This window comes from Amblyomma mixtum, chromosome 1, assembly GCF_055824585.1.
Source record: "Amblyomma mixtum isolate Tamu chromosome 1, ASM5582458v1, whole genome shotgun sequence".
Lineage (NCBI taxonomy): Eukaryota > Metazoa > Arthropoda > Arachnida > Ixodida > Ixodidae > Amblyomma > Amblyomma mixtum.
The window spans coordinates 318,235,980-318,251,045 of NC_143012.1; the positions used below are offsets into that span (position 1 = coordinate 318,235,980).

The 15,066-nt window shown below is 44.8% G+C and overlaps 1 protein-coding gene across 3 annotated transcripts in view; it reads right to left on the reverse strand.

Annotated features, from left to right (window-relative positions):
* LOC149372619 (uncharacterized) overlaps nt 1–15,066 on the reverse strand; it is a 138,453-nt gene that overhangs the window by 39,865 nt on the left and 83,522 nt on the right. For all 3 annotated transcript variants that reach the window (XM_089567148.1, XM_089567147.1, XM_089567149.1), the window contains exon 2: nt 9,211–9,356. In XM_089567148.1, the coding sequence (XP_089423274.1) occupies nt 9,211–9,305 (95 nt within the window). In that variant the 5' untranslated portion in view covers nt 9,306–9,356. The remainder of the gene's footprint in view (nt 1–9,210; nt 9,357–15,066) is intronic.

Genomic DNA, 15,066 nt, shown 5'->3' on the forward strand with positions numbered 1-15,066 from the left:
CATCTGCGCCTTCCTGTAATGACGCGATGAGCGCTCTCAGAGGCCATGCCTGCCAGCGGTCTGTTGAGAAGAAGCGCGTGAATGACCGTCAGAAGGATACCGTGACTTTTGTGTAGACAGCCGGTTGGCGGTAATCTAGGGGCGCTGTTCAACTTTGCAAAGCTCCTCGCGCTCTTGCTTCTACACGCGTTCTGCCTGAAAACGCTGGTAGAGAAGGAATGGACATGACTACCTCGTCTTCCTCTGATAACGAGATTCGGTTCGAAGTGACTGCGGTCCAGATCAATCTTGGCATGACGGCTTCTGCAAATGGTTTCTCAGTGCTGACACGTTTTAGGAAAGGGCGTCTCTGAAACGTGCCATGGTCGTCCGTCAAGTACTTGTGAATCCGGGACAGCCCGCGATCCCGTGACCCCGTTTTATCGTTTTGCTTTTAAGCAAGCGCACAGAAAACCATTCATCAAAATATACACAAGTGGGCCTCATGCGGTACTGGCTCTGCCCTTACCGATAGTCCACTCCGTCTGGTTTGGATGCCAAGTTATCAGCTCAGTACCGCCGTTAAAACTGCACTTTTCGACAAAAATTCGAGAGAATGTCTCCTGATGTCATGTCTTCAGTGCTTGTCTTATAAAGTGAACATAAGGCGTAAGCCACAAAGCGAAGAGCAGAACCGCGCTTTATGGGAGGAGGGGGAGTTTGTGTATCTTCTATAGCCTTGAAAATGAATGCCGGCAATCGCTCCACCCAAGCACTGCAAATTACGCAAAACTGGACGCCTATCGCATGCAAAGAAGGTCAAGTTCACGCGCACTGTAACTTAAGCGGGCAAAACGAAGTGGGCGACCAACAGCTACAGAAACCAAGATTTAGTGCCTGTGAGGTACCAACAGGGTTAGGCATGAACCCAGTGGGCACGTTGGAAATTTCTAGTCTGGTGTTATGAGCGGCGCTATGATGGTGTTATGAATTTCAAGGTGTCACAGTAAAGCGCACTGGTTTGTTGGGCTGCGCGAATTTAAAGCACATTTTAATTACGCAGTATAGCTAAGATATTTTTTTTTATTATTGAGAGGTGCTCACAGACGCCGCTTACAGGGCTGTGCAGTGAAAGAGTTTCCACTATAACAGCACAGCATAGCAGGAAAAAATAGTACGCTGCCTTCTCACTCATTATTCGAAATAGTGGCGTTTTATTATGCCAAATGGTCTGGACACGGGTGTATTGGCTTAGCATCACCAGCAATAAGTGCTCAGCAGACGAAAGGAAAGGACAAAGTGCAACGTCCCAACTTATTTTATCTGAAGTTGGAATTAGTAAAAAAATGCCATTTCTGACTTTTAGGGCGGTCCTTTTGTTTTTCTTTCGCCGCATATTCATTTCGTGCAATACCCGTACTACACTTTGAATTTTGTTTGATGAAGCGAAAATTGGGCATGCCCTAAAATTGAGCCACATTCCATTATCTTTTGGCCTCCCGGGAAAGCACTCAGAGCAGCGTACGAGAAAGCTCTCCAACCAACTAGTGCTAGCTAAGTGAACATCCAACAGACTAGTAAGGCAGCGTCATCTCTAGCTTTTGAAATCAGTTTGATGAGTGGCTGTATATGCAAATCGCTACCGACGACCACGCGCACGATTCGTACCTTTTCTTCCCAACGTCCTTCCTTCAGTAATTAAGTGCGGACGTATGGGAAGGAAAAGTTTTTAGTCCCTGGTCTAATTTTAATAAGATTTAAAACCTCCAAGAGGTCCTTTGTTCAATTTATCTTCAGAAGTTTTGTAAAATAGAGGCAACTTTTTTTTTCTTTGGTCTATGGTTTTGCAGCTTCTCGGTTGGAAGCCTCTGGGGTTAGGTAGTAACATAAGCAGTAAGCACTAGGAATACGTTATAGAACAGCGAAATATTAGTAGAAATGCTGAACAGCACAACATATCCTCTGACTTAGAGCAGCTATGCACTGGGGGAAACCTCATTGTTGGAGTTTTATGGTAATATACGGGTGTAATTACCATATCAGCGAAGGTACGTCCACCCCATTCAATCACCAATGGATAAAACGAAGTGCTGTTTATCTCGCGATGCATAGGTTTGGTTTGGTTTATGGGGTTTAACTTCCCAAAGCGACTCGGGCTATGAGAGACGCTGTAGTGAAGGGCTCAGGAAATTTCGACCAACTTGGGTTCTTTGACGTGCACTGACATCGCACAGTACACGGGCCTCTAGAATTTCGCCTCCATCGAAATTCGACCACCGCGGCCGGGATCGAATCCGCGTATTTCGGGTCAGCAGCCGAGCACCATAACTACTGAGTCACGATGTATAGTCATTGGGTTTGACTAAAGCTAAAAGATACGCGTATCAGCCGCGTCGGTTTTTTAGGATATTCGATTCACGACGAATTTTTTTGCTGCGCAAAATGTAACCTCCTCCTCACAAGGGCAGGCTACACCGATGCATATTAGTTTCGGCAACATTACAGACCAGCACAGTTGGGTTACGGCTGGCCCATGGCAAATGTGTCGCCTGTGGCTTTCCTTTGTAAATATGGTTTAGCGTTTTTTAGCATGCCTTTAAGCGAGTACTAATTAAACGGACAGTAAGCCGCCATCTAGGTTAAGAGGCAGTGTAGCAACTAAATTATTAGACGTCCCGTCAGGAGTCTTGTCTTATACTTCTCTGCCAGCAAATTTATTCTTGTCCCCATGGGGGCACGTATCCTAAAAAGCAGAATATAGTGACGCACTTGACTACAGATAAATTGGGGGAACACTTGAGCTCCACCTTTAAGGGCCTTTAAGCCGCGACAGCGGTTCCTCCTGCCCACGCAGACACACACTGTTTCTTCTCTCGTAATCGAAATCATTATGTGAAAGAATACTCGACGTAGCATATAAAGTTCCGCTTTATCCAAGCTGCACGAACCTGCCTGCGTGGCTTAGAGGTAGCTTGTGTGACTCGCAACCCAAGGGTCAGAGGACACAGCGGTGGGTCTGCTGCGCAGAAGCTTGAGAGGCGACTCTAGTAACGGGTTTCTCGGTCTGCTTCGTTTTTAAATGATAATGAAGAGGAAGACGGTGACCGACGACCCACGCGCTTAGCGCGTTGCGCGCGGTTGCTCCGATCGCTGAAGATCCAATGCGTCGCTGGTGTGGCTGGCGCCATCTATGGGCGCCTCTTGTAACAGCCACCTTTTCGACCAATCCAGATTTTTTGGTAACGCCGACGGTAACGCCGACGCCAGCTTTTTTGCAGAGCGGGACCCTTACGCTGTCGGGTAAAAACTACAAAAAACTTTGGCGTATGTTCCCGCTTTTAATTACGGATGGTGTGGTGTACGGTAGGGTCACGTTTCGGCTACCCCAGATAGGTGCCTAGCCCTGGGGCAAGGCTCCTAGTAACATTGAAGTTCTGTCGTGATTCATTCTTCGCGAGTAGATTTTGCAGAAAAGAAACCTGTGATGTACCAACCCAAAAAGTAGTCATTTCGTTGGCGTCACCAATGTATCTACCGAAGGAACGCGAAGTCCTGCAGTTGGAGCTATAAGATCAAAGTTATTGAACGAAGTACGAACGTTTTTCAATCAATCCATGCAATGCAGGAGATTCTGAACCCTAAGCTGGCTTCGGCAGGGATGTAATCTTGTTGGCCGCTCCAAGTGAAATGCTTTACAGTGCTACCAAAAATCTCACCTTACTGTTCACGTTTTATAGTGTTGTGTTTTCAATCATTTTTTTTTTCTTGTCATGGCTATCTCAAGTTTTATTACCGTAAACCTTAGATGACGGAGCGTTAAATATACGTCTCCCAAAAAGCGTTTGCAATCCGAGAATTTCCCCCCCAAAAAAGCAGCTACATAGCTTAGGTTCAGGAAGGCTTCCAACGACCACATTAAATGTCATATATATAAAAAATAATAACCGGAGGTCAACGTGGATGACCTCTAGCAGGCAGCGTCAGATTTCACAATTTTCGTGCTTGTGAAAACTGCGCATCTCGAGGAGAGAAGGCTAGCACTAGATGGCCATCTGATGCATATTGATATTTCTTGTGAGTTTTTAAGTAGGCCAGAGAGAAGCCTCAAGCGTAATCTTGCTGCCGACAGCCGTCGCTAGTGGAGACGCTGGTGCAAGAATGAATAGAGGAGCTTACTTCCAATGGCTTCACTCCAACAGATGCAAAATAGCGTGACGCCATCACGTTTCTCGAAGTCTCTTTGAAACGAGATATCTTTGCAGGGATTTTGCCGAAATACAAATTTCTGCGTCGCAATATTTCTAGCCACCGTAAGGGGGAAGAATGTGAGACTTGTTGTCTTTGTTGTATATTCTACTGCTGCATTAATCGTATTTCGGAGAGCCGAGTGACAACTGCGTCACCTTAGCAGGCGCCGCATATCTTGTCTAAAATCTACAGGTTTTAAAGGTATTAAAGTGGGCTATGAATTTTATGAAGCAAAGAGACAAAATAGTGCACTTTCGCAAAAATACCTTTAGGGCCAGAGAACACCGTAGAGGCTATTGCTGCTCGGCACAGATTTGTTGAATAGGCCTTAACCTGACACCGAAACTTTTAAGGCGGCTTGTCTGGCGTATTCTCCGCAATTTGATCTGGGACACAGCACACAGCTTTATATCGTTCATAATTTCCGTAATGAGAGCGTGCATGCCACTACACTCAGTTGCTGTCTGGAGTCTTGCAGCACTCGGCGGGAACGGCCTTTTAAGCAGCCGCCTTCATTAGCCACCAGTCACGAAATAATAGTCATCAAAAGAAGAAACTCTCCAGCCCCATTTATTGCTCTCTTTTCGCCTCCCCTGACACGACTGAGATGGCCTTGTGAACTGTGGTATTCTCTCCTGACGTCAACTTTCTGCCCAGAATAAGAGGCTGCACTTGTTTTCGTTGCTTTACGAATGACAAGATCTAGTATGTTTTTCGACCACTCTTTAATTTTTGGTTATTGGTGAGGAGTTTTTTTTTACTCAATTCACGATGCCGATATTCGTAATAAATTTTGATAGTGTTTGAGATGACTTGTATTGAACATCATTACTGTTAATGTCTATGCTAAAAAGGCTGTACTACGAAATAAATAACCAACTAGGAGAGCTCGTCGAGAATGTTTGGAAGCTACTATGAAAAGGCGAAACAGGAAGCTAATCACCGCGAATGTGAAAACAAAATACATTTTAAAAAATTTACCAACCCGAACGAGGTTCATATCAGTCAGGCTAATTTTCGAGTTTACATAACGTAAAACAGTTGCAGTGGGAAGAGTTATACTCCGCAACAACTTTTTTTTTCAATGGAGTGGAAGCTATGAAGCCTAAGCACACCCTATCTCCCTAGGCAAGAGGATATAGTCCCCGCCTAGAGTTATTATTTTTCGCTTAGAACATATTATATTGTCAATATTCATTACTTCTTTCTAACTCCAACTAACCCGAACTTTTTCTTTTTTTTTCTTTCTAATCCCAACTTTCAACGTTAAAAAGTGAATAAAAGTATTTTTATTGATTACGACGAATTTGCTAGGAACGTCTTGCTACAAGGAGCTCCCGTAGATGGCGTCAGCTACACCAGTGACGGAATGAAGGTACGGTGCAGAAAGCAACGCGTCAAGCGACCAGGCGGCCAAGCGCACTGTCATGCGGCCCAACTACTTGGCGGAAAGATACAGTAAGGGTCGCTTCGCCCCTGTATCCTCCCCTTCATTGCCAAGAAGAGCTGCCGCCGAGTATAGGGTAACTGACTGCATATTTGAGCCGACAAAATCTCATCTGTTGTACGGAAAATAATGTGTCATCTCAGTATCAAGTTAATTATACTGCTAACGATGGCACTGTGAAAAATTGAAGCGGCACGATATAAAACTGGGACTCTCCAGCAAACTAAGTATCCGGCATCATGAGAGACTAAACTCTGGGCTCCCAATTCATGGTAACTGATGTCACTGTTTCGTATGGGCTTGGAGAAAACGTTAGTAGTTTTATTCTAGAAACCTTATGTGATCGCCGAAGAAAAATAAAATACGTACAAAGAGGAAGACAGTTGGAAAAGCAGAATCTGAATGCTTCAGGCGAAATTTCAATCTGACCTTTACTTCGCTCCCGAAGTCTGTTTTGCTTCGTAGTTTTGGCACGAGGGCGGTAAAGCAGCCAATTAAATGTTCTCGCCGGAAGTATTCGTGTCGCTGCCTGCACGATTAGTATCTGATTTTGTTCGTGACAAATCATTGCCTGCACATGTACAGACGTATTATTCTTTTAAAAAGATGTGAGCGATGACGTTCAGGGAAGAAGTTTTCCCCCTATAGTTGCGCAATGTGTAAAAAGTGCGGGCTTGAATACACCGCCCACACGTAGTTGACGCACTTCTGCCACGGTTTCGTTGTTTTGCTTTCGATGAACTGTAGCCTTGGCTGACAACCATCAAGGTCTCGGGAAAAAGTGTAAACACACATGGAGATTAACGCCGTCATTCGTGTGAGTGTTTCAGGCGCACTTCCTGACGAAAGGGATAAGAGAAAGAAGAGTGCGGAGGCTGCGCGCGCAGTCATCAAGGGTAGAACACTGAAAAGGCTTCTTCTCATGGCGCTGTGATTGGCAGCGAAGCGCACTTGCTGGGATGCCCTAAGCGAGACTATTGTTTATACAGTCTGTTGATATACTTCCCTGCAAAGCTCTGAAATCTTTCTTATTCATTTAAGGGCACCAGTAATTACTGAGCGCGGGCAATATGTGTTAGAGGGCAGGACAGCTAAGGTCAAGAAAAGGTTGAAAACGACATTTGCGGAAGTGCCCAGACGGGTTTCTGTAGAAAGGCAATGGTCACTGCGAGCGGGCTTTCCCTACTTTCACGCGCAGTTGTTAGCCACGCTTTTACTGGTCAGTGTATAATCACAATGAGAAAATAAAAAAAAACACACAAGGGTGCATTGTAGCTGATATTACTAGTAGTTTTTGGCCAGGAAGCTCGCCTTTACGGACATTATCTCTTTTTGCTTCTTTATGATAAAATAGTTTATTGTGTTGTTTTTAAAGTGTACACCATTTTCAAAGAAACATCAGGCTCAAAGACGCAGTTTGTTGCCACTGAAGTGGGTTAGGGTGCAAAAACAACATTTTGGCTCATAATAGTTCGTATATTTTTGTAATTTTTCTTTCCTAACGGGGCATCTGCAGTACGACGACCTTTTTGTGCTATGAATAAAGTGTTTAGAAGCGACAGGTGGCTATTGACGTGTCTTGGTTCCAATAGGCGTACTCTTCTATACGCTACATTTTCCTTTTATTGAGGTGACATTCAGTGTAAGAAGCAATGCATTTAAAGAACTGCACTGCCCAAGAAGAAGCGGACGTTGAGAATAAGGATCAACAAAAAGGACTTCAGAACGATTAACATATATAAATGTTTCGGCATTTGCGTTGTTTACTTAATATTTAAGCCGCTGTTGAACTAAAAACAATAGTAAAAATGAATGTGACAATTTATTCCATGCTCGGCAAAAGTTCGCTTTTGTTTTTTTTGCAGTAGTCTAGACTCCGTCACTGTGGTCTGCACGCACACCGTCAGGTTGATCACCAGCTTCATTAGCGGAGAAATACCAGTCGAGTCCAGGTTTGTACAACAAACCCTTTGCATAAATCTTTAAGCTTTCTTCTAAGCACAACCATGTTCATTTAACATGATGGCATGGCCAATTTTTGATGTACGTCGCAGACGTAGGGGCTTGTTTGTATAGGCCCGTAAAAGCTAGAGCAGTGCCTTCCGTGATGCTCTGCTTCTATGTCTCGAGCATTAGCACTTAAATTCCATGCTTCAGTAACAAACAGATCACCATGTTAGCAGAATAATGACTTTGCAACCAATTTACTTCAAGAAAAAACCGTAAAAGTTTATTAACTCATCCGCTTACTTACGTACTTCACCCCATACTCATTAATGCATCATTAGAGGATTTGGTTTTTAGAGGCATCAACGGAGTGCCTCTGTAAGGCATGGTGCACGTTTGTTACCCAGAGGAGTAGCTGCTGTGCTGAAGCAACTGGCTAGCGCTTTTCCAGTCAAGCAGGCTAAGGTGTGAGAGGAGGTTTGGTTTGGTTTATGGGGTTTAACGTCCCAAAGCGACTCATGCTATGAGAGACGCTGTGAGAGGAGGTGTTGAGGCCTATAGGCAAGTTGAGTTTGAGCCTTTCAATTTCGCCTTCATTTTTCATTTTCTAAACTAGAACAGGGCTACATTTTGTTACCTGAACTCAATGTTTTGCTCTTCTGCTATAGGTAGAGGTGCCATCTGTGACGTGTAAGTTATTGTTGGCAAGCAGTGCCGGTCGGGGTCAAGAGCGAGGAGGCCCTGTGGCAGAGATGTGAATCTTGAAATAGGAAAAATATTGGGCGTAAACTGCAAGCTTGAAAAGTTGTTAATCAGATGTAAGTGATGTTGATTTTTCTGCACAGGCTTTCGGCAACTTCTCCTGAACGTAGAATTATAGGTGCTGCTGAACTCCTGAGGATGCAGCGGGAAGTACATTCACGCCATTTTGCGTTAGAACATTGTTTTTTGGAGGGTTATATCAGAAACGGAAGCGACAGGAATATAAGATAGGCGCAAACGTACTTCTGAAGCCTGAGATAGGAAAGAAAGGCAGAAACGTTTCTTAGGTAAAAATGCGGCCATACAAATTGCGTTGTACCATTAAAAAATCTTTGGACGTGCTTTAAGAATAATCTCAACATAGCAACAGACTTGACTTCTTCAGCCGTACAAACTTATCGAGTTTGGCTGCATGAATGTCACCCAGGCACAACACATCAAGCGTCGGACAAATCATTCATAATTTAGTCTAACATAAATTGCGCCAATCTTTCTGAGTAGACTCAGTCCATCTTAAATCTACTCCATCCCAATATAAAAATAATCAGCAATGAGTCTTATTTTTGTCCCATCCCCCAACTTCAGTACCTCCACATTGGGATCGTTGTTATCACTTCTTGAAGTGACGTGATTGAAAAGAGCAACAAACCCATTGGCCATGCGTTGCCATCTTATAAAGTTTGTTTTACAGGGAACAACACAACAAACAAGCTCCTCCTTGAACAGGCATAACCGACAGATATCTATGAGCGAAAATGACGCGCGCACTAAATTAACTCTTCGGAGTTGTTTGTTTAGGCGAGCATTGTCGGTCAGCCACTACTCACTCGTCCACCGTGTAGTCAGCGCTGGTGGTTGCCAGGGCGCAGCAGACCAGGACCAGAGCCATGGCGGCCACGAGCTTGCACTGGACAGTGACCATCTCTGCGGCGTCGTCGGTACAGCTGATGCCGGTGGTGGGAGATGGCAGAGCCTGCGCGTACGGATAGAGAGAGGCCGCAGGGGGGTTTGGCCTTCCCGAAAAAACCCAGTGTGTGTACCGCGTGTGTGCCCAAAGCCGGCGATCGGCGTCCTTTATAAACGAGCGAGCCCCTCTTCGCAGCCCTCCCTTTCCCTCGCGCCGACGACAGCGCGCGGGCGCGAGCCGCGTCTTCCACCCCTCCCTCGCTCTCCGCGCGCGCGCTCTTCACGCTTGACCAATCTGACGAAGCGGAGACGCCGTGACGTAGCGAGATCCTCTACCCTTCGCGCACAGCCCGCCCTTCAGCTCGGGCTTTCCTCGCACCAGGAGCTTGGCTCGGCTGGGAGGCGAAGGGGAGCGGGATGCTGTTCCCGGGACCCTCCTCCACATCCTCCTCTCCGACTTCCCTCGTCGCTCTCTCTCAGTCTTCCTCATCCTCTACCGTTGCTTAGCGGTGTTCCACTGCTGGTTCTGGCCGGCGCGTGTTGGTGTTTTCGCGGATACGTTTGTTTGTTTTTATTATTACTTTTTTTGGTTCTCGGTTATCACGTCCGGCGTGATTCGGGGACAACGCTGATTTGGAGGCTCGAAACGTGCGCCGAGAGTTGTAAACGCTTCGCCGCCGTAGTTGCGTCTTCTTCATGAACGCGCCCGTTGGGAAGTCGCGAAGAAGAATGAGAAACGAATGCATCGTTTTGAAGAACTGCGAAGTGAAAAGAGAAAAGTGGAGTGCAAAACAAAGAGTTTTAAACCATACGGTTATACTTTATGTTACTTCGCTTTAAAGCAGAAAAAATGCGGAGTGAAATATATTTGCAGGAAGTATTCTCGTGCCAAATCTACTTGAAAGAGTCTGAGATCAGATAAGAAAGAGCAGGGAAAGGAACTTACAAGGGTAGACGTGCAGGCTAGTTGGTGAACCATGATTATTTAAAACAGCGCAAAAGACAGGGACACAGATAGAAAAGAGACAGATAGAGACACATACAGCGCTGTGTGTGTCTTTTCTATCTGTGTCCCTATCTTTTGCGCTGTTTTAAAGAATCAGGGAAAGGAACATTCTCTTCAGATTTTAGGCCGTTAGGGCAGTGTTTTCTAGTCTGAAGGTGACACAGTTGATGAAATATACATGAGGAAGTCAGCCCGAAATACTGATTTCTTTTTTCATTTTCAGTCGGTTTAGAGTTTCTCTGTCGACACTAGACATGCTGGTAATGAGAAAAAAAAATGTCCCGAATAAGCTTGGAGGTTCCGGTTGAAATGACTTAAAGAAAACTGAAACAATACTGATTTTGGACTTTGCAATGTTTCAAATTAAAAAATACGAACTGCCGTTGTCCGGGACCAGAAGACATCGAAAACCGTTCCATTCTCGCTACTTCTTTCCTATCTTCATATCATGCCGGCTGTGCACTTTCCTTTGAAATGCAATTAAAATTCAGGTGTTCTGGAATCAATAAAGTTGTCATGAAGAGCTTGTCCCAAACGCGAACTCAAGGATGAACTAAAACAAAGCATAAATGCGAATTTTAAACCCGACTCCCTTCTTGTATCTTCTATTCCTATACACCCTGTATTGAGGCTTCCCAGTGTGAATGGCATAACTGTGAATGCAAGAAAAAATTTTTCAATACAATTTACGCATTCATTAACGCCCTGTGCCGAGTATATCAACATCTATATTTGCTTTGCTTTGCGTGCCACGTGATGAAAAGCTTCTAGTGTTTTTCGGAGAATATTTAACAAGCGGTTTTTCACTTTACCTATTCGCCATTTGCTTTAACACTGCTCTAACTTGATGCATTTTTTTTTCATGAAACGTGAAAACGTTCTCATTATTTTTGTTAAATACGCCGCAGCGATGTGATTAACGATGGAGAAACGAGTTCACGCTGGCAGTTTAGCGTGGCATTAGGTTCATTACATCTGAGGTCACGCCCAAGTCTGCACTTAAAGGAAAGCGCAGGTGAGAACTTAACGCGTGGTATTAGCTTCGAACAGTGTGGATACTAACGTGTTCAATCCTCGACGGGCGTATCCACCTCAAGGCTGCCGCACATAGCGACGCGTTCGCGCACGTCGTCTGTGAACGCTCGTGAGCTCTTAATCACCAGGATTGGCAGTACAGGGCATCACAGGCGAGTTGAGGCTTAACGGCGCGTCGCACACGTGTTTACGGGCCAACGTGGATCCCTGTAATGGCACGCTCGATCGTTTCGAGCTCGTTCGATTACACCGCCCGGTAAGAAGGAGAGCGTTAGCAAGAAACAGAAAGCATTCTAGTTCTCTCTGCTTCTCAAAGCGTTTTTCTGAATGTGTTGCGTTTTCTTTTAAAATTCTGGCCTCAAATGTTAGTTTTGCTGTGGGCAGATCGTGTCATTCGCATGAAATGAAGTCATCATCTCGGGACTGTGATAACTGGCGTCATCGCCAGTCAGATGATTAGTTGGACACATTAGGGGGTTTTGTAAGTCAATAATTTTCACATGACCCCTTAAACCCCCGGCGTATGACCATGGCTCCTTCACAAAGGGTGGCCTCCTTCACATCCGACGCTGAACTCCGCTGATGGTGAAACTTTTGCCTTTAGTCTGACTTAAACTTGGGTGGTTGGAGACATTTTATAAATATAATAATATTGTACGCAAGGTGTCGTTTACTGTACTGTGAGCAGAGCCAGCAGGGGGTTGTTTTGTAAGGAGCCTCGGAACGATTTCGTCGCGGAAAAGGAGATGAGCGATCTAGTTTCCTCCCTTAAGTCACCCGCAAGGCGGCGCCCACAGTAGCGCGTGACAATCAAGCGACAGTTACTACACGTGGAAGCCCTCACGTGCAAGTACGGCAACGCTTCTTTGCACACTGTTACAAAAACGTGAGCACATGTTCTGGCACGAAATGAGGGCGCAAGCGTGTTTTATGACATGGCGGCAGATTTCACGACTGGCGAAGATTTGAACGTTGACGCGCTACTGAGGCTTGGTTGGTTCCGTTTCATCCGCTCTTTGTATAGTGATTCCATGGCCGGATCAAAGAGGATTCGATGCAGAAGGTCGAGTTTTTCTCAAAGAGAATTAGCCTTCGTCGAATGAATTGTGCAACTTTACACAAATCACCACTCCTTGATTCTCATTACTTAATATTGTAGACCAAAATTTCGTCTGGGCCCTCTTTGCTGACTTTAGCCGACCATTACATTCTATTAACCACGATTTTCTTTCAGCCTTAATCTGAAAGTATGGAGTTCGAGGTACCGCCTTAGGTGTCATACGTCCTTATCTGTATTTGCTTGATCAGTATGTAGAGGTAGATGAGTTTTCATGAACGATGCTACAAGTCGCATGCGGCCAACACAGGAGAATGTTTTGTGACTTTTTTGTTCAATTTATAAATTAATAATGTTGTTAATATAGCAAAGGATGCCGTTTTCATCATGCCTACTGATGATTCAACGCTGTTGCTTAGTGGATATGAGTTCGATAAAACGAAACACTCTCACTGCTTGCCCGTTGGAGTCACTGTAATCCAATGCAAGTAAATGTTAATAAAACGAAACTTATGTTCTTTCATCGTAACGATATGATAATAAATATGACTCGATCAATTTGTTTTAACTCAGACTACAATGAAGTTCTCAGTGAAGCGTTTTACGTTTTGTGTGTGCTTTAAAAGCAAATTGCTCTGGGATGCACACGTAAAATATATTACTTTAAAAGTTGCCCTCGTTATTGGCCTGTTTTAACGATACAATCGTGTCCTGCCGACTCCATTTAAACTACTTCTATTTAAATCTCTCTTGGTGCCGCATTTACAATACTTTTATAAGGGATACGGCGGCAGCTACTGATCTTCAGAAAATTTGCTATCTACAAGAAAAGGCTTATCGAGTAGTATTTACACAAAATACAATCACCAGCATTTGTTACGTTGGCTATCGACATAGCCAATACAACAAATGTTTTTCTCCTCCCCAGAAGACGCTTAGCTGAATGCTAAAAACAAAAATCAAACAAAATATTACCTTTCTATATGTCTTCGTTGAACTTTTATTCAGTGTACCAATGTAAGCTCTGCTTCAACTGAAGCCGCTTTCTATGCCTTCCCCGCTATGGTGTCCAGATAGGCTTGAGTAGACCTGCTTAGAACGGCCTTGATATTGCCTACAGTTGTAAAGGTGATTTACCGCGTTTCTGCAGTGTTTAACAGTTTTCATCGTCTGCCACATAACGTAAGGAGTATCTTGCACACACAATGTAACCCTTTTTGCGCCAGAAGTTCATGTCAATAGGTTTTTTCTTGCGATTAATTTGAAAGAGTATTATTGCGGTACTTCTATTTCATGAATACTGCCAACGTCTTGTGGTTATGCGCGTCTTTTTTCTTTCTTCTTCTGCTTATCATTTCATTTATTTTGTTCTTTGTATTATTCTTGCCGCTCCTATTGTGCCTTTTCTTCACATGGTGCTGAGACGCCGGTCAAGACCTTTGGCGCCTTTTGTTCTGGCGTCCTCTGCCATTTTTCGATTAAATAAAAGTTGATCAATGAGGATTGATTGATTGCGACGAGCTGAGCATGTTCGGGCATAGTCTAGTGATTTTGATGGGCACGAGGCTTGTGCCAATCCGGCGCTATGTATCGCTAACCAATTTGCACGAAACCCCAACCCCACGAAAAGAATGTAACACTAGAATGGAAGCGTAGCCAAAGCCGACATCGCTAGGCCATTGCGGTTTTCCGCTGTGAGTGATTCTTTATCATATATGCAATTTTCGGATAGAAGGGGAGAAAAAAGAGTCTTTTCCCCTACAAGTGATCTCCTTCAAGCTAAAGGCGTCAGCCGATTCTCATGAACCTGCTAGCGCATGTAGAACGACTATGCGGGGAGTCGCGTGATAATGCAGAGAGGGTACTGTCCCCGACAATGCTGGCAGGAAACTACTCGCTCTCATCCGCCGCCCCCTGCATTGTCACGCTAGCAGGTTGATGAGAATCGGCCGACGCCATTGGCTCGAAGGGGGTCCTTTGACAGAAAAAAAGCCGCTTTTTTCTTGACCTGTATTCGACTATAAAACGTGCGTCTATTTATATGTAGAGACATCCTTTATATATGTACGAACTTTCCATATATTTCTTGTGAGGGAGATGGGAAAGATTCTTAATTATTAGAAAAATGGAATTCAACTCACGCTGTACGGTATCCACCTGGTTTGTGAGTTGGGTTTAAGTAAGGGGCACCTGAGACAAGGGTGCTTGTACAAAAGCTCATTCAAAGATATAGGCGCTAAACGAGAGCTGTTCACAGACCGTGGCTAAGACCGGTGCCTCGACAGCGCAGTAACGGTCTGTTCGTTGCATGCGAAGCTTTGTTTCGTGCCGCCCACGGGCCGTGCAGTACACGGACACGGTCCAAGCAAGGCGTTGAGAGGTTTGACAGGCAGTTTGGAATGACTGCGTACACAATAAACACATCTCTTGATTTGACGAATACTGCACGTTGATCAGGAGCGTGCGTAGGTGGGTGTTCTGAATAAGGGGTAGTTTTCACGGAGAGACGTGTAAGCCTATATTCAGTCGAGTGGTTGTTCCTCTCAAGCCGTAGTATGAATAGACATTTGTGCTCGTGTGATTCAGAAGGAAGCTCGGAACTTCTAACTAGCATTCATGCAGCGTCGCGAGCATGGGCGCCGCTGCATCAGTTCTAATGAACAACGATGAGATGGCAGT